The sequence below is a fragment of the Pseudopipra pipra genome, chromosome Z (genome assembly GCF_036250125.1).
Source record: "Pseudopipra pipra isolate bDixPip1 chromosome Z, bDixPip1.hap1, whole genome shotgun sequence".
In the NCBI taxonomy this organism is placed as follows: Eukaryota; Metazoa; Chordata; class Aves; order Passeriformes; family Pipridae; genus Pseudopipra; species Pseudopipra pipra.
In genome coordinates, this window is record NC_087581.1 from 2922259 (window position 1) to 2942101 (window position 19843).

A 19843-nucleotide genomic window follows, 5' to 3' on the forward strand; every position below is an offset into this window, starting at 1 on the left:
ACAACATTGGAATCTTTTCCCTGAGTTTGGATCTGGTTGGTAGTTAACTCCCAAAAGTGCTTCCAGAACTCTTTTCCCCCTTGCCTTTTAGCTGTAATCTTACTGTGATTTTTCTTGATTTTTTTTGCAAAATCTTTGGACAAGTGCATGAAGATAATTTCTTGCTGGAAGTCTCTTATAACCTGCATAGTTTATTTGTACTTTGATACTTAACAGGTGTTATTGTTCATTTCATAAACAAAAATGTACATTTCAATTCACTGTAAAGCTGGCAAATAATGCACTATTTGCCAGCCATATGGTGAATGGTTGCTTTGAGTGCTTCTTAAGTTACTTAAAAAACCAAAACTAACACTCTTTTTTGGTCTTATTTTTCTGTCTTTGTCTTAGGTGCTTATTTTCCTGAGAAAACAACTCCCCAGGAGATGATGAAGATTTTTGCCTTTGCCAACTCCTTAGTGGAACTTCTGTCTGCAGGGTTAGAAACATTTAACAGAGCACGGTACCGGCAGTTTGTGAAGAGAATTGGTCATCTCATCAAGTAAGAGGACATTTTCTCTGTGATGTGACTCAATTTGTTTCGTATGGCCTGGTTTAAAGTTCAGAGCTGCCAAAAAACCCCCTCAAACCAACCATCAAACAACCAAAAAAACCAAAGTAAATGTAATCAAGACCTAAAAGTTGCTCTTTATTTTTAAATCTCTGTCAGTCCCTTACTATGGCTTCTAGGAGCATGTTCTCAACGGGCAATACTGTTAAATTGGTAACAAAATCCTTTTTTCTTCTTGTGTTATGTGAGCAGTAACTTTCTCAGTATAATTTTTCTTGAATGAGCTTTCTGCATGTACTGCCATTTCCTTGTGTACAGTTATCTTAAGGCGCTGAAGGTCACACACAAATTAATTTGGTATAACAGAATAATTTGCATTGTTTGTCTGCAAAACCAAGGAAGGAGAATGCAGAAATTTTATATTAATGGAATTTCTGCAGAAATCTCTGGAAGGCAGAGGGCCATGTCTCTTGTGACCAGACTCTGTTCTGGTTGGCCTTGTCTATGTTTTCATGTGGTGATGACATACTTAATGATCCCCCTTTGACTTTGTTTGTTCTGCTGTGTAGGATGACACTTTGTCATGTGAGTGACCACTGGGCCCAGTATGTTAGTGCCAACAGACAATATGGATCAGTAGCACATCCCTACTCTCTGGAAAAATTGCAACTGGAGTTTGATGAGCTGTTTTTTAGGGCTGTTCTACATGTTCTGAAGGCCAAAAGGTGGGTTGTCCCATGTGATTTATACTGGGTGCATCTTGGAGGAGTTAGATATTTGAAACTGGGATTTGGAGTAGCTTTAAATGCTTAAATGGTTTAGACAAAGCTGAAATACATAGGATTTTTTCAGTGCATTGGTAGCATCAAGATGGGGAGGAATTATGCCATTGATTGTAGCACCTGGCAGAAGCTCTGAGGACTTGCTCAGTTCAGAATGATGTTAACTCAGAATTTGAGGTGCTAATACACATCCTCACATTCCCAGTTCTGTTGTATAGCAGAAATGTGTGCATAGGTCTCCTTTTCAAATGTTGGGATTTTTCAGGGCGAAACTGTTTCTAATTGCCTCTTCAAATCCAACAGGTTGGGAGTCTGGTTATTCATGTCCGAGATGCCTTATGGAACACTATCCAGCAACATGCTTTGGAGGCTCTTCTTTGTCATGCACTGTGCTGAGAACGAGCACCTGGAAAAGCTCTGCTCTGCTCTGCAACCTGCTGACTGCAAGCAAAGGCTCAAAGGTAAAATTCCTACACACAGGACCGCTACTAATCCATTCAGCTACTGCTGCACCAGCTATGGGTTTAATTCTTTGCAGGTTGCATTGTCAAATACATCCTCAACAGCATGTCTGCTCCAGTGACCTTAGAAATGTCTTGGGCAGTTCATGGTTTTTCAGTACTTATTTGCCCAGACTCTTATTTTAACAGCAATTTTCAGATCTACTGCCCATTTATTTTTCTCTCTGGCTCCTTCAGAGCTGCAAGAGTGCCATGCAGTAGGTACATCTTTAGTATTCTTGTATCACTTCCTGTCTTGACCTTCAGGTCAAGAGGTTTGGAGAGCAAGGTTCAAACACTAAAACAGAGAATTCTGTATCACTTAGTGTTAGTTTGGTAGTCTTTTGGTTGGTTTTTGTTTTGTTTTGTTTTGTTTTGTTTTTTGTTTTGGTTTTGGTTTTGGTTTTGTTTTGGGGTTTTTTGTTTTGGTTTTGTTTTTTTTTTTTTTTTTTTTTGTTTTGTTTTTTTGTTTTGGTTTTTGTTGTTTTTTTGTGTGGGGTTTTTGTTTTGTTTTGGGTTTTTTTGTTTGTTTGTTTTTGGGTTTTTTTTTTTTTTTTTTGGTGAGCTGACTGTTGAGCTCTTGACAGTAAAATAATATTTTTTTTAGAGTTTCCATTTTCCGCCTCCCCCTAAACCTCCTAGTTTTGGCTTCAGTAACTTGCACTGTGGGAGATCTGCTAGTCTTCCACAAGTGTGTCTTTCCCTTATCTCAAACCTTGTTTTGACGTGTTTCTTGTCCTAAATGGCACCTTTTCTTTCTATTTCCTCTTACCTTCTGTCCTGTGTTGATCTCCACAGTGACTGTGGTGGCTTAAGCTGTAGCAGACTTATTAAGAGGCCAGCTGGAATGCTACTTTCCCTTTGCTGCTGCCTTCATGGAAAATATTTCAGGACTTGACTGACAGGGGGACAGGTAAACAAAGCAGGAACTCCCTACTTCACAGCCTCTTTGCTGTCTTGTGGGAGAGCAAATCTCATTCTTGTCAGTTGTACTTTTCAGCTGGGTGGTAGGCCAGGTGACTATTTTGGTGGAGAAGCAGAAGAAAACGGTGATCTTGAGAGGTCACTGAGTGTCCTGGCTCTGTGCAAGCTCAGCTAACATTTAAGGCAATTTACACGGAGTGGGAGAGAGGTATCAGCACTGTAGTTGTGTGCACTTGATGAAGTGCTGATCTGATTAGCACTTTACAGCCAAAACAGTAACACTGTTTCAGTAGAATGTCTTTATTTTTCTTTTTGCTGTACAATTTTTACTGCATCTCAAAGAGAATGTAGTATGATGCTGTGAGTTGCAGTAACAAACACTGATTTATTTTCAAAATTATTTTTTTTTCAGGCATTGTTTTGCTTCTAGGTAACTTTTTTTTGTTTTAAATTCCCTGGTATGCTGATGCAGGATATTTTTATCCTCTTCATTCTCCTCAGTGGGTGATGTCAGCACAATGCTGTTTTTCACCAATGTCTAGACAGGGAATATCAACAGTTCTTTCAGTGAAATCCATCTAATCTTCTGAAATACCTTCTTTTGACTGACATCAATATAATGCTTAATTTACTGTAATTAATACCCTGGAAGACTGTGACATTAACATTCCCTTGGGAGAGAACCTTTTTTTTTTTATTTTCCTTCCCAAATTAAGCTTGAGAAAAGAGTGGTGAATCTACAGCAAGCCTGGGTAATTGATGGAAGCTTATGCTTGCATATGTAGAGGTGAGAGCATAGTTGCTTTTAAGGAATAGTCAGAAATTGCTTGATGAAATGGAGTGCTGTGAGGGAGCTGAACTTACCAGGACAACCTCTGGACTATGGACATATCAGGTATAATAAAATACCCCCATGGGGAATTAAGGAAAATCCAGTTACTTGAGGTATTCTTGAGTGTGCTAATAAACTTGCTTTGGATATCATGTTTTCATTGACAAGCAATGACCAAGTAGTTTCTCCTTGATATTTCAGACCTGTGTGATTACAAGCATGTGTTCTCTTAAGTTTTATAAATGTAAGATGAACGGTTTTGTCTTTGCTTCCATTGCAAATGACTGTGAGAACCTGATGAACAGCACTTGCTCAGAGAGGCTGTGGCTACCCTGTCCCTGGAAGTGTTCAAAGGCTGCTTAAATGGGGACCTGGGCAATCTGTTCCAGTGAGTGGCATCCCTGCCAATGGCAAGGGGTTGGAACGAGGTCCATTCTAGTATTCTAGGATTCTGTTCCTGGTCAGTTTCCCTGCTGCCAGTAGCAAGATTTGAGGAGCCACTGATTTTTAGGGTGTCTCTGAATTTGAATTGTAGTGTGGTCTGGGGAAGAGAACTGGCTCAGTTGGCAAGTGCGTGGTGAAAATGTGGTGGCCCCACTGTGAGATGACAGGATTTAAGTGGAGGGTCTCTTCTTGCCTTATTCCTTGTCCACATCCTTCAGTCTCAGGCGATGGCTTGGTGTGGGTTTGAGGAGCCCACAGACAACCCCTTCCCCACGCTGTGGGTCACTGTGCTGTGCCTTTAGATACAGTAAAGGCATGGTCATTTTTTTTATGTCCTTCTGCATTACCCTAAAAAAACTGCAAACAAGAGAATGTAATTCTCTGTAACTTTTGCCATAAGGATGAAATATAACATTAGGAGAGGGAGGCTGATGGATGAGACATCTCCTCTGTGTCTGCTGTATCTACCAGGACCGTAGTTTATCTTACTGTATGGAAAAACTGTTCCTTAAATTGCACAATCCTCCAGCCTGGTGTTCATGAGGTGCCTTGCCTGTACAAGCCTGACCTTCTCAGGTTGAGGTACAGTTGCAAAATTCTTGAAAGCCCTTAAAATAGACTGTAACTTAAGTGCAAGTGTTTAATCACAAGCCTGCTGAGCACGTGCCTGTACAGGTTGGGTAGCTGAGTGCCACAATAAGTGCTTTTTCTGTATATTCCACTGCTATGGTAAAATCACTGTAAACAGTTCTTACTGGCATGCTGTGCTTCAGAGGAGGCAGACCACTCTCTAAACCTTTTTGCAACTCGAGTGCTGCTTTCAGTCCTTGCTTTGCTGCAGAAATTCTATTTAGTTATATGTTATTTTAATTTAAAATTATTTTACTTTAAATAAAATATTTAGTATTATTTAATTTTAAGTTATTTTAAAGCCCCGTGGAGGTTTCCTTGTACCCTGGCCTTCCTGTTGTCCCCCAACCTTAGGAAAGGAATATTTATTTGTGTTTGGCACCATCTCACTGTCAGGTTTAAAGAGGAAACCTGAAAGCATCTCTTAGCCTTCCTTCCTGTGCAGCTTCAGTTCTCTGTTTTCAGAGATATGCTCCAAACAAGTGCACCCAGTATTTTTTCTTGTATTGAATTTGAGAAATTGAGTCTCGCTTTTCCTTGTAACTCTTGGGCATAATCTAAGCCCAGGGCAAAATACTTGCAGTATTTTTATTTGTAATCGTCATAGAATGATCTCCCCAGTTTAATTGCTGCCTGAGATCAGGGGATGTGAAATGGGCAATGTCTCTCATCTTGATCAAAACCTCTCTGCTGTGCCTGGATGTACTGAGTTTTAATCTTCTCCTGGCTGTGTCCTGATTAAAACTAGAATCCTTTCATATAATTTGGTCTTAATCTGTGGAATTAATTGCTCTAGTATGTAATGGAAGCCAAAACTGTGATACTGTTTTTAAAAAGCAGAAAGATTCAAGCAGTTCTTCCTGTGGATGACTGGCATGGCATAGTTAAAATAATATTAAAAATTGAATTCCAGCCACTCCTGAAGAGAGGCTATTAATTTACAAGACTCCAGTGATTATAATTCCTTTGTTACTGGTTCCTTCTCTGGGACTGGAGTGTGAGTGAGTGTATAAATGTTGATATCTGTCCTGTAACACTTCTTTTATCATGTTTCTTTCACTTGATTTTTTTTTTCCCTAGACCCACAGCACCTCGAAAATTTTGAAAAGTATCTCCAGTCAATGAACTGCTCAGAAGAAATCTGTCTGCTCACCACATTTGCTCAGATGGCACAAACCAAACGGGCTGATGTTGATGAGGATTTTATCAAAATCATTGTTCTGGAGATATATGAGGTGAGTGATGTAACTGGCCCATTCAGGAGAAGGATGGAAGTGCTCTTTCCATTTTTAACAGTGGAAGGTGTGGAACTTTCTTGGCTTCTGTTGTTTATTCTACCATGGAACTAAGAAAGGGCAACTTCTGAGATTTATAATCTGGCGCTGAATTAAAATAGCCTGAAGGACTTGGTTTTTATTTCTGGGAAAAAGAACAGCATTTCTGTAAACAAATCCAGAATGAAACAGATGAAGAAAAATGGGGGGGGAGGGGTTTGTGTTGTTGTTTTATTTTTCTGATGCAGATCTAACCTGTAGCTCTGAACTTCCTTGTGTGGTGTTTTTTCTGTTGTGGTCTCTAGATTGTGGCGCTAGTTTTTTTAGTGTGTCGTGGTGTTGGTCCTGTGCTGAATTTTGGACTTTGTGTTTAGCACTGTGACATAGCAGTTTCTTTGTCTTTTGGGGCAATCATTTTCATTTTAATATTGGCATTTATGAGTAATCTTTGTGCACGATGACCAGTTACTGAGCAATTCAGTTCTGTATTTTCCAAAAGACATTTTTTTTCAATGCCAGTGAAGGTCAGCCAAGACCAGTAACTTCTTCCTGCTCATATTCCCAGGTGTCCTATGTTAGCCTTTCCACAAGAGAGACGTTTTCCAAAGTCGGTCGAGAACTCTTGGGAGCCATTGCCAGCATCCACACACAGATTATTTCAATACTGCTGGATCGAATTAGAGAGACCATTGAGAAGGTTGGGATGGTAAGTGACAATGTCCATCATTTAAAGCAGTTAAAACTGGAGGCCATAACCAGACTGTGTCACAAGATACGTCTTGGCATGAATGGATTGTGTAAAGACCTGTCTATGGGGTTTTTTGGTTGTTCCACTCTTTAAGGCAGAAGAGCATAATGCTGATTATTGTGTTGAGTCCTGATTATCCTTTTTTTGCTGTCCTCAAAGGTTTCCTTGTACCTGTTTAAAGAGCTGCCATTGTACCTGTGGAAGCCTTCTCCATCCGAGATAGCGCTGATTCGTGACTGGTTATTAAATTACAGCCTGACAACAGTGGAGAATAAGCTTGCCTGCATTATCCTGGAAGGGCTGAACTGGGGATTTGGGGAGCAGGTATGTATTGAAAACAGTTTTGAAAACTCCTCAGTTTTTCAGAGCAAAAGCTTTACTCAACTTGGGATTAGAAATGAACTGGAAAACAGTTAATTACATGCTTTATATAATGTCTGTGCACTTAATAGCACAGGATGGGAACTTCACAGTAATTTTATAACGTTCTGCTCATGCTGCTTTCTTGTAGCTGAGATGAAAAGAGACATTTAAGTGAGAGTTTCCTCTCTCTAAACAAGAGGAAAGAGCTGACAGGACAATTTTTATGATTAAGATTAAGATGCCTGTGGCTGCAGAAATAGAGGAATCTTCCAAGGAGTGTGTAGGAGACTGGTGTGGCTGTAGTTTGCATGCTGGTATCCAGGTATGGCTTTCACAATGCAAGAAAACTAATGATTGAAATGAAAAATTTCAGAACCCTGAGCATTATTTAAATGATTAGAAATTGGTCCATATATTGGGTTCCTCCAGGAGCTTCGTCAGTTGAGGATCCACTCGAGGGTAAATGCTATTTTAGAGAGAAACAGAAATAGATTGGGGAAAAAAAATCCTGTTGTCTATGTTCTGCAATCCATTTTAGCATTGCAGCCTGGGCATTTGGTCATTCTGAACTCTTCTCTTTGCTGTGTTGATGCTTGTACAAAAATATTGACTTTTTCTCCCTGTTTCTTGATGACATGTGAAGAAAAAGGGAAAAGGTAGGGAAAATGAACAGAGAGATCTTTGCTGTGCATTAACAGGGCCATGTCTGTGCCTTCTCTTATGGAGAAAAACAGTTCTGTAATGTGGCAGTTGATAAGAGGAAATTACTGTGTTTTCATACAAAAAACATGGTGATGTGGTTTGGGTTTGCTTTTAAAGGGAAGAATTCCAGTTTCTGTGTTACGTAATTTAAAATGGCATCTATGGATTTTTGGATTAATTGCTATAAATTCATGAAATGCACATGGAAAGTGATTGTGATCAACTTTTTTTTTTTTTTTTTAAATAATCTGTTTGTGTTTGCCCAGTGTGAGCCCAGAATTCTTAAACGTTGGGCTGAATTTTTCTTATGGGCAAGATTTTGCCTGGATATCGTAATATTTAATTTGAACTGCCAGAAAGAGATTAAGATTTATTTCTCTGTAGTGCAACTGAATGATACAGTTGTAGAGACCTTCTAAAATGACATAAAGTTTTGTGTTCTGATTCTGTATTTAGCAGACTGCTCTTCATCTGGATCCAGCTGTTCATTCTGAAGTTGCATTGATGGTCCTGGAAGCGTATCAGAAATATCTCTCCCAGAAACCCTATGCTGGGCTGCTTTCTGAAAGCATAAAGCAGGTATCTGTTCTTCAGAATTACAGGGAATACCTTATGGATGGTGATAATCAGGAAAAACTGCAAGTCAAGACCTTGTTTTCTTTCTTTTATTTTTTTAAAGATGTTCTATCTCGATCCTGCTAGAATACCATAACATACCAACATTCAGTGTTGTCTGTACCCACAGAGCTATCTGAAAACAGCTGTTAGGTTTATGTGGAACATCTGTATGAGAATCATAAAATCATAGAATGGTTTGGGTTGGAAAGGACCTTAAAGATCATCTGTACCATGGGCAAGGACTAGACCAGGCTGCTCTAAGCCCTGTCCAACCTGGCCTTGGACACTCCCAGGGATGGGGCAGCCACAGCTTCTCTAAGCAACCTGTACCAGGGCTTCACCACCCTCACAGGGAAGAATTTCTTCCCAATGTCCCATCTAACCCTACCCTGTGTCAGTAGGAAGCCATTCCTGCTTGTCCTGTCACTCCAGGCCCTTGTAAATATTCTCTCTCCATGTTTCGTGAAATAGTCATTTTAATTTTGACTCCCATGTAGATCTGTAGTTGAATAGTCACAAACTGGAGCAGAAGAGACATCCTCCCTGTGATTCCAGCTCTTAGTATTACCTTATTTGAAGACTCAGATGTTAATCCCTTTAGAAGCTTTTCAGTCAGTGCTGTGTGACCTGAACACCCCACAAATGTTTGGTACGTTGATTTTACAGCACATCGGTCACTGAGGAAGGGATAGCTCCAAGTTACAGAAGGGGAATGGAAGGATAGAAAGATCAGGATTAAAAAAAATCCCTATTTTCATTGTTCAATCCAAGATGCTTCCATTTATTTATTCAGAGCTTTTAGCATTGTGCTGTACTTTGTCTTCTCAGTATTTCTTGTACAATGTTTCCTCCTCCCACGTGCTTTTCCCCCCCCCCGTGTTTTCTTCTCACACTCTTCATGTTCCTTGTTGTCTCTGCTCTTTTCTGACTTGCCCCTCTGCACTACTTGGCCATGGTTTGTTGTTTTGTGCCAGCCAGAGGAGTTCTCTATTTTAAGCCTATTTCAGCCTTGGCTGCCACTGGTATTGTGGAATCTGTCCTGACTTGCCTGAGCTCGTAACTGGAATTAGAGAGAAAATAGTGCTTAGGTTTTTGTACCCCCGTTCTGAGAGGGTGAAATGCCTGCATTGCCTCCCAGCTCTGCAATTTACATTACTCTGTCAGATCACGTACAATATTTTGTTTTCCCCAAGATTTATAATACTTTCTGATCTAGACAGGATCTTCATGACCACGGACACATGTACGTGGCACAGACTCTGCCTGTCCACGTTACAGACTGCTTTCTAAGGAAAGGCTGCTAGGTTTTAGTTGGTTTTTTTTGGTTTTTTTTTTTTTTTTGACATATGCTACTTTTTTTACACTAGCTGTCCTAAACGTTGTAGACATTGTGGAAGGTTGTTGTGTGGCTTTCTTTTTTCAGAAGTAAAATCAAAATTCAATCCAAGATCCACATCCAGCTTGGAAAAATCTAGGCAAACAGTGTTAAGTTGACAGCCTTTACTAAAAAGGATGGGAGGGGTAGGGAGAGGAGGTGGAAATCAAGGCAATAGGAACAGAGTGTTTAGATAAACTACATGGTGTGTCTAAAGAATAACTACTGCTGGTCTGATCATACAATCATAGAGGGTTTGGGTTGGAAGGGACCCCAGAGATCATCTAGTGCCAGTTGCTGTGTCACAGTGTTGTGATAGAAGAGCAGGCCCATCCGAGCTGCCCCAAGTCCCCGCCTGGAGCCTCGTGTGCTGTGTTGTTTCAGCTGTGCTCCCTCTCATTTCTGCTCCTGCTGCTCTGTCCCAGGTCTCCTACTTAGCCAGCATTGTTCGTTACGGAGAAACACCGGAGACTTCCTTCAACCAGTGGGCTTGGAGTTTGATTCTGAGGCTGAAGCTGCACAGGAACGACCGCGGGGTGCAGCAGGGCGGGCCGCCCGTGCCCGTGTGCGACAGCGCACTCGACGCGGCTGAGTCGGTCGCGCTGCACCCCCTGCTCAAGGCTGTGAAAGCAAACATCCCCATAGGCTGCTACCTGGCACTGGCCATGACCACCCTGGGGCACAGGTAAGTGCTTCTTGTGTGTTTGCCTTGGATGGGTGGCCCCAGTGACTGGCCCCAGCGACTGAGCAACCTCCCTGGTGGCGAGATGAGGGTTGTTAAAGTTCTTCATGCCTGTTTGAATAAAAAAGGACTTGTGATGCAAGGCATTGAGGAGTCTGTTGGGGACAGAGTCTCTCTTCTGAGGAGACACTGTGGGAGTTGGGCTTGTTTAGCCTAAAGAAAACTGAGAGGGGATCTCATTAATGCATGTAAACATCTCAAAGGCAGGTGTCAGAGGATGATGCCAGACTCTACCCAGCAATAGGATGAGGTGCAATTGCCATAAAGTACAACACAAGAAGTTTCACCTCAACACAAGGAATAACTTCTTTATATTTAGGGTAGCAGAGGTCTGGAACAGCTGCCCAGGGAGGTTGTGGAGTCTCCCTCTCTGGAGACATCCCAAACCCACCTGGATGCCTTCCTGTGTGATGCTCCAAGTGACCCTGCCTTGGCAGGGGGATTGGACTAGAGGATTTCCAGAGGTCCCTTCCAACCTTAATTATTCTGTGATTCTGTGACTGTAGTTGGACAGAATCACAGAATCATTTAGGTTGGAAAAGATGCCTGAGATCATCGAGTCCAGCCGTTGACCTAACACCACTATGTCACCTAGACCATGGCACTGAGTGTCACATCCGGTTGTTTCTTGAACACCTCTGGGGATGGTGACTCCACCACCTCCCTGATCAGCCTGTTCCAATGCCTGACAACCCCTTCTGTGAAGAAATTCTTCCTGAATTCTTCTTTCAAAGAACACGATAGTTCCTTTATTTTGCTAATAGTATTTTTTGCCTTCTGCATGTTAAGGTGAAAATAGTCATTTGAAACAGTACTGTTAACCCCCATTTGAAACTGGGGGGTTAACAAGATTTCTCTGGACAGGAGTAACTTTTAACCACACTTACTGAAAGGGCTATTCTACCGGTAATTTTGTTTAGCAGAGTTGCAGGACAGCATTCAGAAAACAGCGAGGACAAAAGACTCATTCATGTTGGGAATGATAAATAAAGAGCCTTATAGCCTTGAAACTGAACCTCATAACTGTGACTGTGTTTCAACACAGTCTTAACTAGTGCTGTCAGCTTCTTTGTAGGTAAGGCTTTTGGGCATAATCAAATATACTGGTTGATTAAGGTACAGAGACACACAAAATTTAATCAGTCCTTACCAGATCTGTTTTCTCTGAATTTGTGATCTCTAATTATCTGTTATTCAGAATTTTCACTAACTTTTTTTCTGTGTATAATATTGTGTTACTCTTTGAAGAGAAATTGTCTGAGTTATCTTCTCCTTCTCCAAGTCACAGCTTGATGATAAGATTATGCCATTATAGATACTTCAAAGCACTGGATTAATTTGAGACTGATATGGAGGTATTCTGGTTGAGGCTGGCAATTTTTCCATGACCTGGAGCGTGAAATAAAAAACCAAAGAACCTCTTTAGTTTGTCCCCCTGTACCTTCTCGGTTTGGCCTTGCAAAAAACCATTTGGTATCCTTCTCCTGTATAAACATTAACACAAGTATTAATCGCATGCAAAACCTCAAAGCCAGTTATGTTTGTGAGCAGAAGAAACAAAGTGCTGTACTGTGTGTTTGTGACTTAATACACTATTTCATTTTCATGACCTCAAGAGTAGACACAGGATTCATGTTTTCCATCTTTTTCCAATGTGCACCTTTTCTCAGTCAGCAAAACTAACGCAATGTGCCGGACAAGTTGCAGCTATTGAGTTTTCTGGACACTTAAGAGTAGAATTCATCTCATCTGGCCGTGACCATCTGAGTACCTGCTGTAAGGAAACCCTCTGAGGTCCATCTACAAGTAGTGAAGAAAGATGTGCAGACCATCCTCCGAACTGAGGAGATGTCAAAGCCAGAACATGTGAAACTCCCTTTGTGGGTTCTTCTTTTGCCCGAACAGGGAGGCGAGTTGGTTGGGTCAGGGAACACCACTGAGCTTTAAACTGAGATGTGGAGGAAGACCTGCATCTCCAGGGATTTTCAGAAGATGGGACACATCCACAGAAGGGCAGGAAATACTTACCTAGTCTGTCAGCAGTTGAATGGCTCCTGTAGCTGAATAAAAAGCTCTGGATTTAACTGTTTAGGTTTTCAAAGATGAAGTGTAAAGTTATGAATGTATTTACATCTCAGATTATAGAGACTAAATCAACACCTAATCTTTCTTTCTACTGATAGTCAATGTGTTTTTCTTAATTATATACTTTTCTTTTTTTATAGCATTGAGAAGTTCTGTGCTGAAGGGATCCCTCTTTTGGGTGTACTCGTCCAGTCTAGACATCTGAGAACAGTGGTGCATGTGCTGGATAAAATTTTACCATTGTTTTACTCTTGCCAGTATTACCTCCTGAAGAATGAACAGTAAGCATTCTATGTTCATGATACACTTATTTATTTATTTTATATATTTATTTGCTTAATTTATGGTAATTGCAATGAAAGTTAATCTTAACTGTTAAATGTATGTGGCTTCGTGCTGAGTTTTGCATCCAGTGAGAACATGATGGTGGAAGTACATCTGGTTTCTTGCTGACTAACTTTTTGGCATTGACTGTGGTTGAGGAAATAGTTGTAGAAGTGTGTCCTGCTGACACCACGTGTACAGCTGTTGCTGCTGCTGTGCCACAGAAGTGTTCTTCAGGCAGCTGTATTTCAAGTAGCTGTGGTGTTAGATGAGTGAGAAAGACCAGCTGGCAGTATCAGTAGGGACACAGTATGTCCAGTGCTGGACTTCAGATGTCTGTCCTGGTCAGTTTGTAATGTGGTCACTGAGGTGCCTTTGTCCTGGACCACTTGACAGTCTCCCAGACAACTCCTGTGCTAGATTTCGGTGCTGATGTAGATCAAGGACTGCATTTAGTCCTGATCAGCTGCCTTGAATTACAGTCTGCCATGAAATGTTCATACTGTGCCTATTATATGGCTAAAGTGGAGCAAATAAATCTGCATTGTGGGTGTGACTCAAAGCCCTGTGACTCAAAGCTGCCCCAAGTCCCCGCCTGGAGCCTCGTGTGCTGTGTTGTTTCAGCTGTGCTCCCTCTCATTTCTGCTCCTGCTGCTCTGTCCCAGGTCTCCTACTGGAGCAAGTGGAAAGCAAAGCTGTCCAGTCTCAAAAGTGTGACTTTTGGCCCATCTTTCATCTCAGCTGTTTCAGTGTGTTTTAATGAAGCCCCATGAAACTAGATTTGCCTGGGCTCTGTCCAGGCTGGTACATGTCTCACATCCTTGAAGCGTAGTCTGGAAAACATTAGTCCTTTGGCTTGCATGTCTTGATTTAGCCAAGTAGTATGTGGGTAGTGTGTGTAAAAAAGCTGACTGTCTGTCAGCAGTGCTGTTGAGCTGGTTTTAAATTCCCTAGACACAGCTGTTCTATTTGTTACGTAGTAGAAGATATTTTAGAGTTAATTTCGTTTGTTGACATCCCTAGGTTTTTATCTTACATCCAACTGTTCCTTCATCTGGACAGTGGAGTCCCTCAAGGAGTTACCCAGCAGGTTACCCATAAAGTGACACAGCACTTGACAGGTGTGAACTATGGAGAAAACGTTAAGCTGCTCAGTAGTATGATACAGGTAAGAAGATTATTTAACAAAAACAAGAAGGGAGGGGGGGACAGTATTTAAAACCAGGCTGTTTTGACCAAGCTGGTGTTTAAGGTTGGAAAGGATACTGAATTTGGCAGTTGTGCAGCCAGGGAGTGCCCTGCATCAAGCATTAAATAGTTGGGTTTGGTTTCCTGAAATGCTTCTGCTTAAACTTGCCTAAATCTGGCAGTGCATCTGATACTGGACATAACAACAACGTTTCCCCTCCAGACTTCTTGGAAAAGTAATTTTCCAATAGCAGGTCATACCTGCTTAAAAAAAGGAAATGTGATATGCAGCACTACTCTCTTATTTGTGTTATTCGAGGAATGCAGCAAATGTATTAATGTTTGAAAGCTTTGCTTTTGGCCATTCATTTGGGGCTGTGGAATGAAAAAAATGTTGCTGTGTGAGGGAACAGTAGTATTTTTTTAAGTGCAGAGAGGTCAAGGAGCAAGGTCATCTAACATTAGAGGAGGGTAAGGGAAACAGACCTACTCTGGGAAGTCCTTTTACAGGAACAGCAGGTGACACTTAAGAAATGGATGCTGTTTATGCCTCCAGGTCACAGGGGTCCTGCTTAAGGCTTTTATGCCTGTTTTTGCTGCTTGCACAAGATGCTCTGCTCTCCAGGCTGTAGAATTTGCAGGAGTTTGGAGGCTGGAGTTAACAAAGCTGTCCTTGCTTAGGTATAGAGAGCATGTACTTGAAGGATAGGCCCCACAGCCTTATGCAAGTTAAACAGTTCTTCAATAGATGCTTAACCTTTATGCTGCACTCTGTTGACTGATTTTACACTTTTATTTGGCAGACTCACATTTTTGTAAGTGACCAGCCAAATGGAGTGGGGCCAGCTGCAGTACTGGAGTTCTGGGTCCAGGTCCTCACCAGCCAGCAGCTGTGGCACCGGGACAGGGCAACACTCTGCTTGCTGGATGACTTATGTAAAGCTGCTTTTCAGTACAGTCAAGAGGACTGTGTACAAAAGCTGCTTTACCAACAGCACAAGGTAAATAGTTGTGGTGTACTGTGTGGCTGTTGAGTAAATGGTCAGTTTGTTTGTTGCTCACTCTGATTTTGATGTGAATGTGTTTTCCTGAAGTGCTACAGAAACAGTCATAGAATCCTGCCTTGGGCAGGGACACCTTCCACTAGACCAGGTTACTCCAAGCCCTGTCCAACCTGGCCTTGGACACTTCCAGGGATGGGGCAGCCACAGCTTCTCTGGACACTCTGGCATAAGTGATAATGAGGTTATCTGATTTTCTTCTGAGTGGGTCAAAATCAGTGAAGTGTCTGATATTTTGATAGTAATTATTAAAACCGATTTGTAGCACAGTTTTCATTCGTATGAGTTCTATCACAGTTTGTGTTCTTTGCATTCCAGATGTTCAGTAGCATGTTTAGAACAAAAATGGGACTTCCTCTCCAGAAAAAAACAGAGTTCAGTGAAACAGAATATTTTCACTGAAAAAAGAAATGAAGTACAAGCAGGCATATCAGTGGTGCCTGGCTGAGCTAAGATGGGAAGGTAGCAATATGAGTCAGAAAGGAACTTGTATGAAAGTAGAGTGACATACCTAAATCTTCTAAATAGAAATACCTAAATCTTCTAAATCACTGCTTCTTACAAAAAAAAACCCAAATGTTTTCTGTTTCTGTGCAGAATGCTTTGGGCTATCACTGTGACAAAGGTCTGCTGTCTTCCCTTGTTAGCTGGATCGTGGCTGGCAATGTGACACCATCTTTTGTGGAGGGCAATGCCAATCCCTCTCAGGTAAGTGATGGTGTTGTGTGAACAGCCCTGGGATAAGCGGTGTAGAGGTGTCTTGAGGGCTCTTTTTTCCCTGCTTTTGCGTGGTTTTGCAGATTTTTTTCTTGTTCCCTTTTTTTTTCCTATCCCAGAGTGATTTTTATTTTCTTTTTTTCATTTTCTTGTGATAAAGTCCTAATTTAGCCTAGGAGAATTCTGTGGGTTTATTACACTAAAGGGAACATGGACATTTTCCATGGAGAGAGTTTGTCTAATCTGTGTCCAAGAATTCGTATAATAGGATTTAGTAGTTAGGTTTTCTTTCTAATCTTCAATTACACTCAATCTATTTAATAAGAGAAAATATGTGAAGCCTGACTTTTCTATTAGATCAGTCTTTATCTGATAAATATTTTGAATTTTAGTTGCCTTCTCTCTGCCTGAGTTCCTTGTTCAAGCAAAAAGAAGAAAAACCCTGCAGTACCACAAATGGAGATGTGTAGTGCAGGTGGGAGAAAGGAGATCTTATTTTACTGAGTTTGAGAAGTTTGTTTCCTCCAGAACTCTCTGGATAATTCTGTTGTCCCTGTTTTTCCCTTTCTGTCCCAAGATAGTACAAAATAAAAAGGGGAAGTTTGAATGTGAGGATAAAGAGGAAACTGGTTTTCTTCTTGAGATGTGATACTGCCTTTTCCAGCTTTGTAGTGGGAATCTGTCAAAGACATGTTCCTCTTAAGAAAGCAGCAAGCTTCCTGATCCTGTCCCTACTGTTTTCTTATCAATGTTTCTGTTATTTCTGTGTTGTCCAGGTCTGGTTTTCGTGGATGGTGTTAAATATGGAGTCAATATTTGAAGAAGATTCACAGCTTCGCAGAGTTGTGGAGGGGGAGCTGGTTATTAATGCTTTAACTCCTGATCAAGCTTTGAAGGTGAGACCACTGTCCATCCCTTTTTATTAGAGAGAGAAGTGTTCCCTTGTATCATTTAGTTTTATCTTACGTACTTTTTCTTACCAGGATAAAAGAATAAATAATGCTTTATCTGGCTTTACAGGTGAAAATATACCCCAGGGAAGTTTTCTTCTACATTTTGAGTATATTTGAGTTGTTTTACATTTAAAAGCTACCATGCAAATAATACAGAAAACTTCAGACTTCAGTTACTAATTTGTGCTCTTGCATGATTTTCTGGGTCATCTGAATGCCTCATGACTTTTAGTGGATTTACTTTATACCACTGGGGTGGGGAGTGCTTATTTTTCAGGTGGGAAAATGAGTCTATATTTCAAACAGATGATTTCTCAGATGATCTGAATTTTGCCTCTACTTTTCTCTGTTTTCTGAATTATTTTCCAAGGCTTTCAGAACTGTTTAGGTCTCTCCCTTAACAAGGAACTTAATCAGGTGTATTTTAGGCCATGTTGCAAGCTTTTTCCAGGTTCTTTGACCTAATTCAGTTAGAAATTCTGGAGCAAAGCAAGTGGAAAGCAAAGCTGTCCAGTCTCAAAAGTGTGACTTTTGGCCCATCTTTCATCTCAGCTGTTTCAGTGTGTTTTAATGAAGCCCCATGAAACTAGATTTGCCTGGGCTCTGTCCAGGCTGGTACATGTCTCACATCCTTGAAGCGTAGTCTGGAAAACATTAGTCCTTTGGCTTGCATGTCTTGATTTAGCCAAGTAGTATGTGGGTAGTGTGTGTAAAAAAGATGCTGAGGGTTCCTGAGGTCTGGTGTAGGTGATGAGGTAGTGCCAGCGTCTACTCTGAGGTTTGGGAACTGGGGAAAAGCCTTGCATTGCCCTGCATCAGGCACAGTCCAGGAGGGCTTGATGTGGGACTGTTCAATGATTTAGTGGGTCTGTGCTGTTGCTAATATGGTGTGTTGCTTTGTCTTCGTTCTGCTTTTCCTTCTGTATTCTTTCTTCACGTCAGTTTTACTTTACATTTCGAATTTTCACTAGAGCTGTATGGAATGTAGGCTGGAAAAAGATAAAAGTAGCATGCTGGAAGTCTAAACCAGGAGCATCTACCTCTGTGAGGAAGAACAGTAATTAGCTGTAATTAACACCAATGGCCCATATGTTGGCCTTGCATCAGAGCCATCATGCTATTTTTTTTTCAGCATTGGAGGTGTAGCTGTGCTCTCCAGCATAACTGTGAGCTGGGCAGCTCATCCTTCAAGACCTGGAACAGATGTGTGACTGTTCCCAAAGTTTTCTCCTCTGTAATTACCAACTGTGCATGCTGTGTTACTCTGTTAAATTAACCTGTGACAGCCTGTTACAGCAGAACACCTGTCTGAAAGTGTTGTTCCTGCAGAAAGCCCAGGCCCAGCTGAAGCTGCCCATCGTCCCTTCCCTTCAGAGGCTCATGATCTACCGCTGGGCTCACCAGGCCCTTGCTACCCCGGCAGATCACCCTCTCATGCCACTGATCTGGCAGAAATTCTTCCTCCTGTACCTTCACCGACCAGGACCACAGTACGGGTGAGTCTCACCTGCTCCTGTAGATCAGCAAGCAGAGATGCTGATTTGGCACTTGCAACAAGACTTAGCTGTGCTTTTTTTTGTTTGTTTTTCAGGTTACCTGTAGATGGCTGTATTGGGAGGCGTTTTTTCCAGAGTGCAGCTCACGTGAACTTGCTGAACGAGATGAAGCAGCGGTTGATAGAGGTGGCAGACTTCCACCACGCTGCCAGCAAGGCACTGAGGGTGGAGAGCCCTGCTGAGGGCACTGACAGGTCACCAGAGAAGGCCAGCTGCTCACCTGAGTACCTGACTTCACCTGAGCTGCATAAGGAGCTTGTCAGGTGAAAAAAACCCGCCCAGTTCCATCTTATTCTGTGCAAATGCCCAAGTAACTATTACAGCACAGTTGTAGCTGTGTGAGACGTGAAGGGATGCGACCTTGGATGTGCTGCAGGACTTGTTATATACAAAGAATCATAGAATCATTCAGGTTGAAAAATTCAGATCATAAAGTCCAGCCATTAACTCAGCACTGCCAAGGCCACCGCTAACCCACCTCCCCAGGTTGTGGTCAGATCAGTTCCTCTGGTGGTACAATGTGTTCTGTTGGAGAGGGGGCTGATTTTACTACTAAAAATAAAACATTGTTAATAGAGTTGTCACCCCCCTTAGGGGAGGAGCTTTGCTTTTTAATGAATAGTAGTAGCCCTGTGCTGGTAAAATATTTATTGTTTAGGCATATCTGCTACCTGCATGTGCATCACTAGCTGTAAATGTAGAGTGCTACTTGGTGTGTGTACATCTGTTTGTCACAGACCAGGGCTTAAATTTATGTTAATTATGATGATTTCATCAGGAAATATACTGGGGACTTGAGCACATGATTCACTTTGTGCAGTTTGCTTGGTTAGCAAGCTAAAGGTGAGCTGTGCCAAGGGTGTTCTGTGCCACCTGAAAAATGATAAGTCTGCTTAACCAAAGCCTTGGCACAAAGCTCTCTTTTTGTCTTGGAGTAGGCTAAGGAAAGGGGTATAGTCACTCACTGCCACTCACCTGCTGATCCCTCACTTTTGTAAGGGATGGTAACTTCTAAGAGATGCCTTATGCACACTAAAACTGAGGCTTTGCTATTCCAAAGTCAGTGGTTCTGTAACACAGAGACTTTTGGTCTGAAAAGTCCTCCATAAGAAGTGTTTGCAATATGGCAGTATTTGAATAGTCCCAGAAACCAGATGAAAGGATTATTTGGAAAGAGTCCCTTTGGTGTGTATGGAATCTGAGCTCCTGGTGGGTGCTCCCCTCAGCAGTCAGTAGGTACTGTACCAACAAACAAGAGAGATCATAAATCCTACTTGGGCCTTTGTGAAAAATAGTCCAGAGATGCTCACTGGGTGTGACTTGGTTGATATTTTCAGTCTTTCATTTCAGAGAAGTTCCCCACTCCAGTATAAATACAGACTGCTCTACACCCAAGTAAATCTTAGGTTAAGGAAGTTTAACGACCTGTCTAGTTTCCTAGACAGGGGGGAAATTATTGGTAGGGCTTATAAGGG

At 41.6% G+C, this 19843-nt stretch overlaps 1 protein-coding gene across 2 annotated transcripts in view; it reads left to right on the top strand.

Annotated features, from left to right (window-relative positions):
* The window catches only part of EPG5 (ectopic P-granules 5 autophagy tethering factor), a 58037-nt gene that overhangs the window by 13295 nt on the left and 24899 nt on the right, over positions 1-19843 (top strand). The window contains exons 9-23 of one of the 2 annotated variants that reach the window (XM_064642591.1): positions 391-541; positions 1120-1275; positions 1636-1793; positions 5743-5897; positions 6502-6642; positions 6844-7008; positions 8206-8328; positions 10168-10427; positions 12710-12850; positions 13917-14061; positions 14885-15082; positions 15740-15850; positions 16636-16755; positions 18142-18308; positions 18404-18631. In XM_064642591.1, the coding sequence (XP_064498661.1) occupies positions 391-541; positions 1120-1275; positions 1636-1793; positions 5743-5897; positions 6502-6642; positions 6844-7008; positions 8206-8328; positions 10168-10427; positions 12710-12850; positions 13917-14061; positions 14885-15082; positions 15740-15850; positions 16636-16755; positions 18142-18308; positions 18404-18631 (2419 nt within the window). The remainder of the gene's footprint in view (positions 1-390; positions 542-1119; positions 1276-1635; positions 1794-5742; positions 5898-6501; positions 6643-6843; positions 7009-8205; positions 8329-10167; positions 10428-12709; positions 12851-13916; positions 14062-14884; positions 15083-15739; positions 15851-16635; positions 16756-18141; positions 18309-18403; positions 18632-19843) is intronic. The other variant, XM_064642592.1, reaches the window with a different exon arrangement.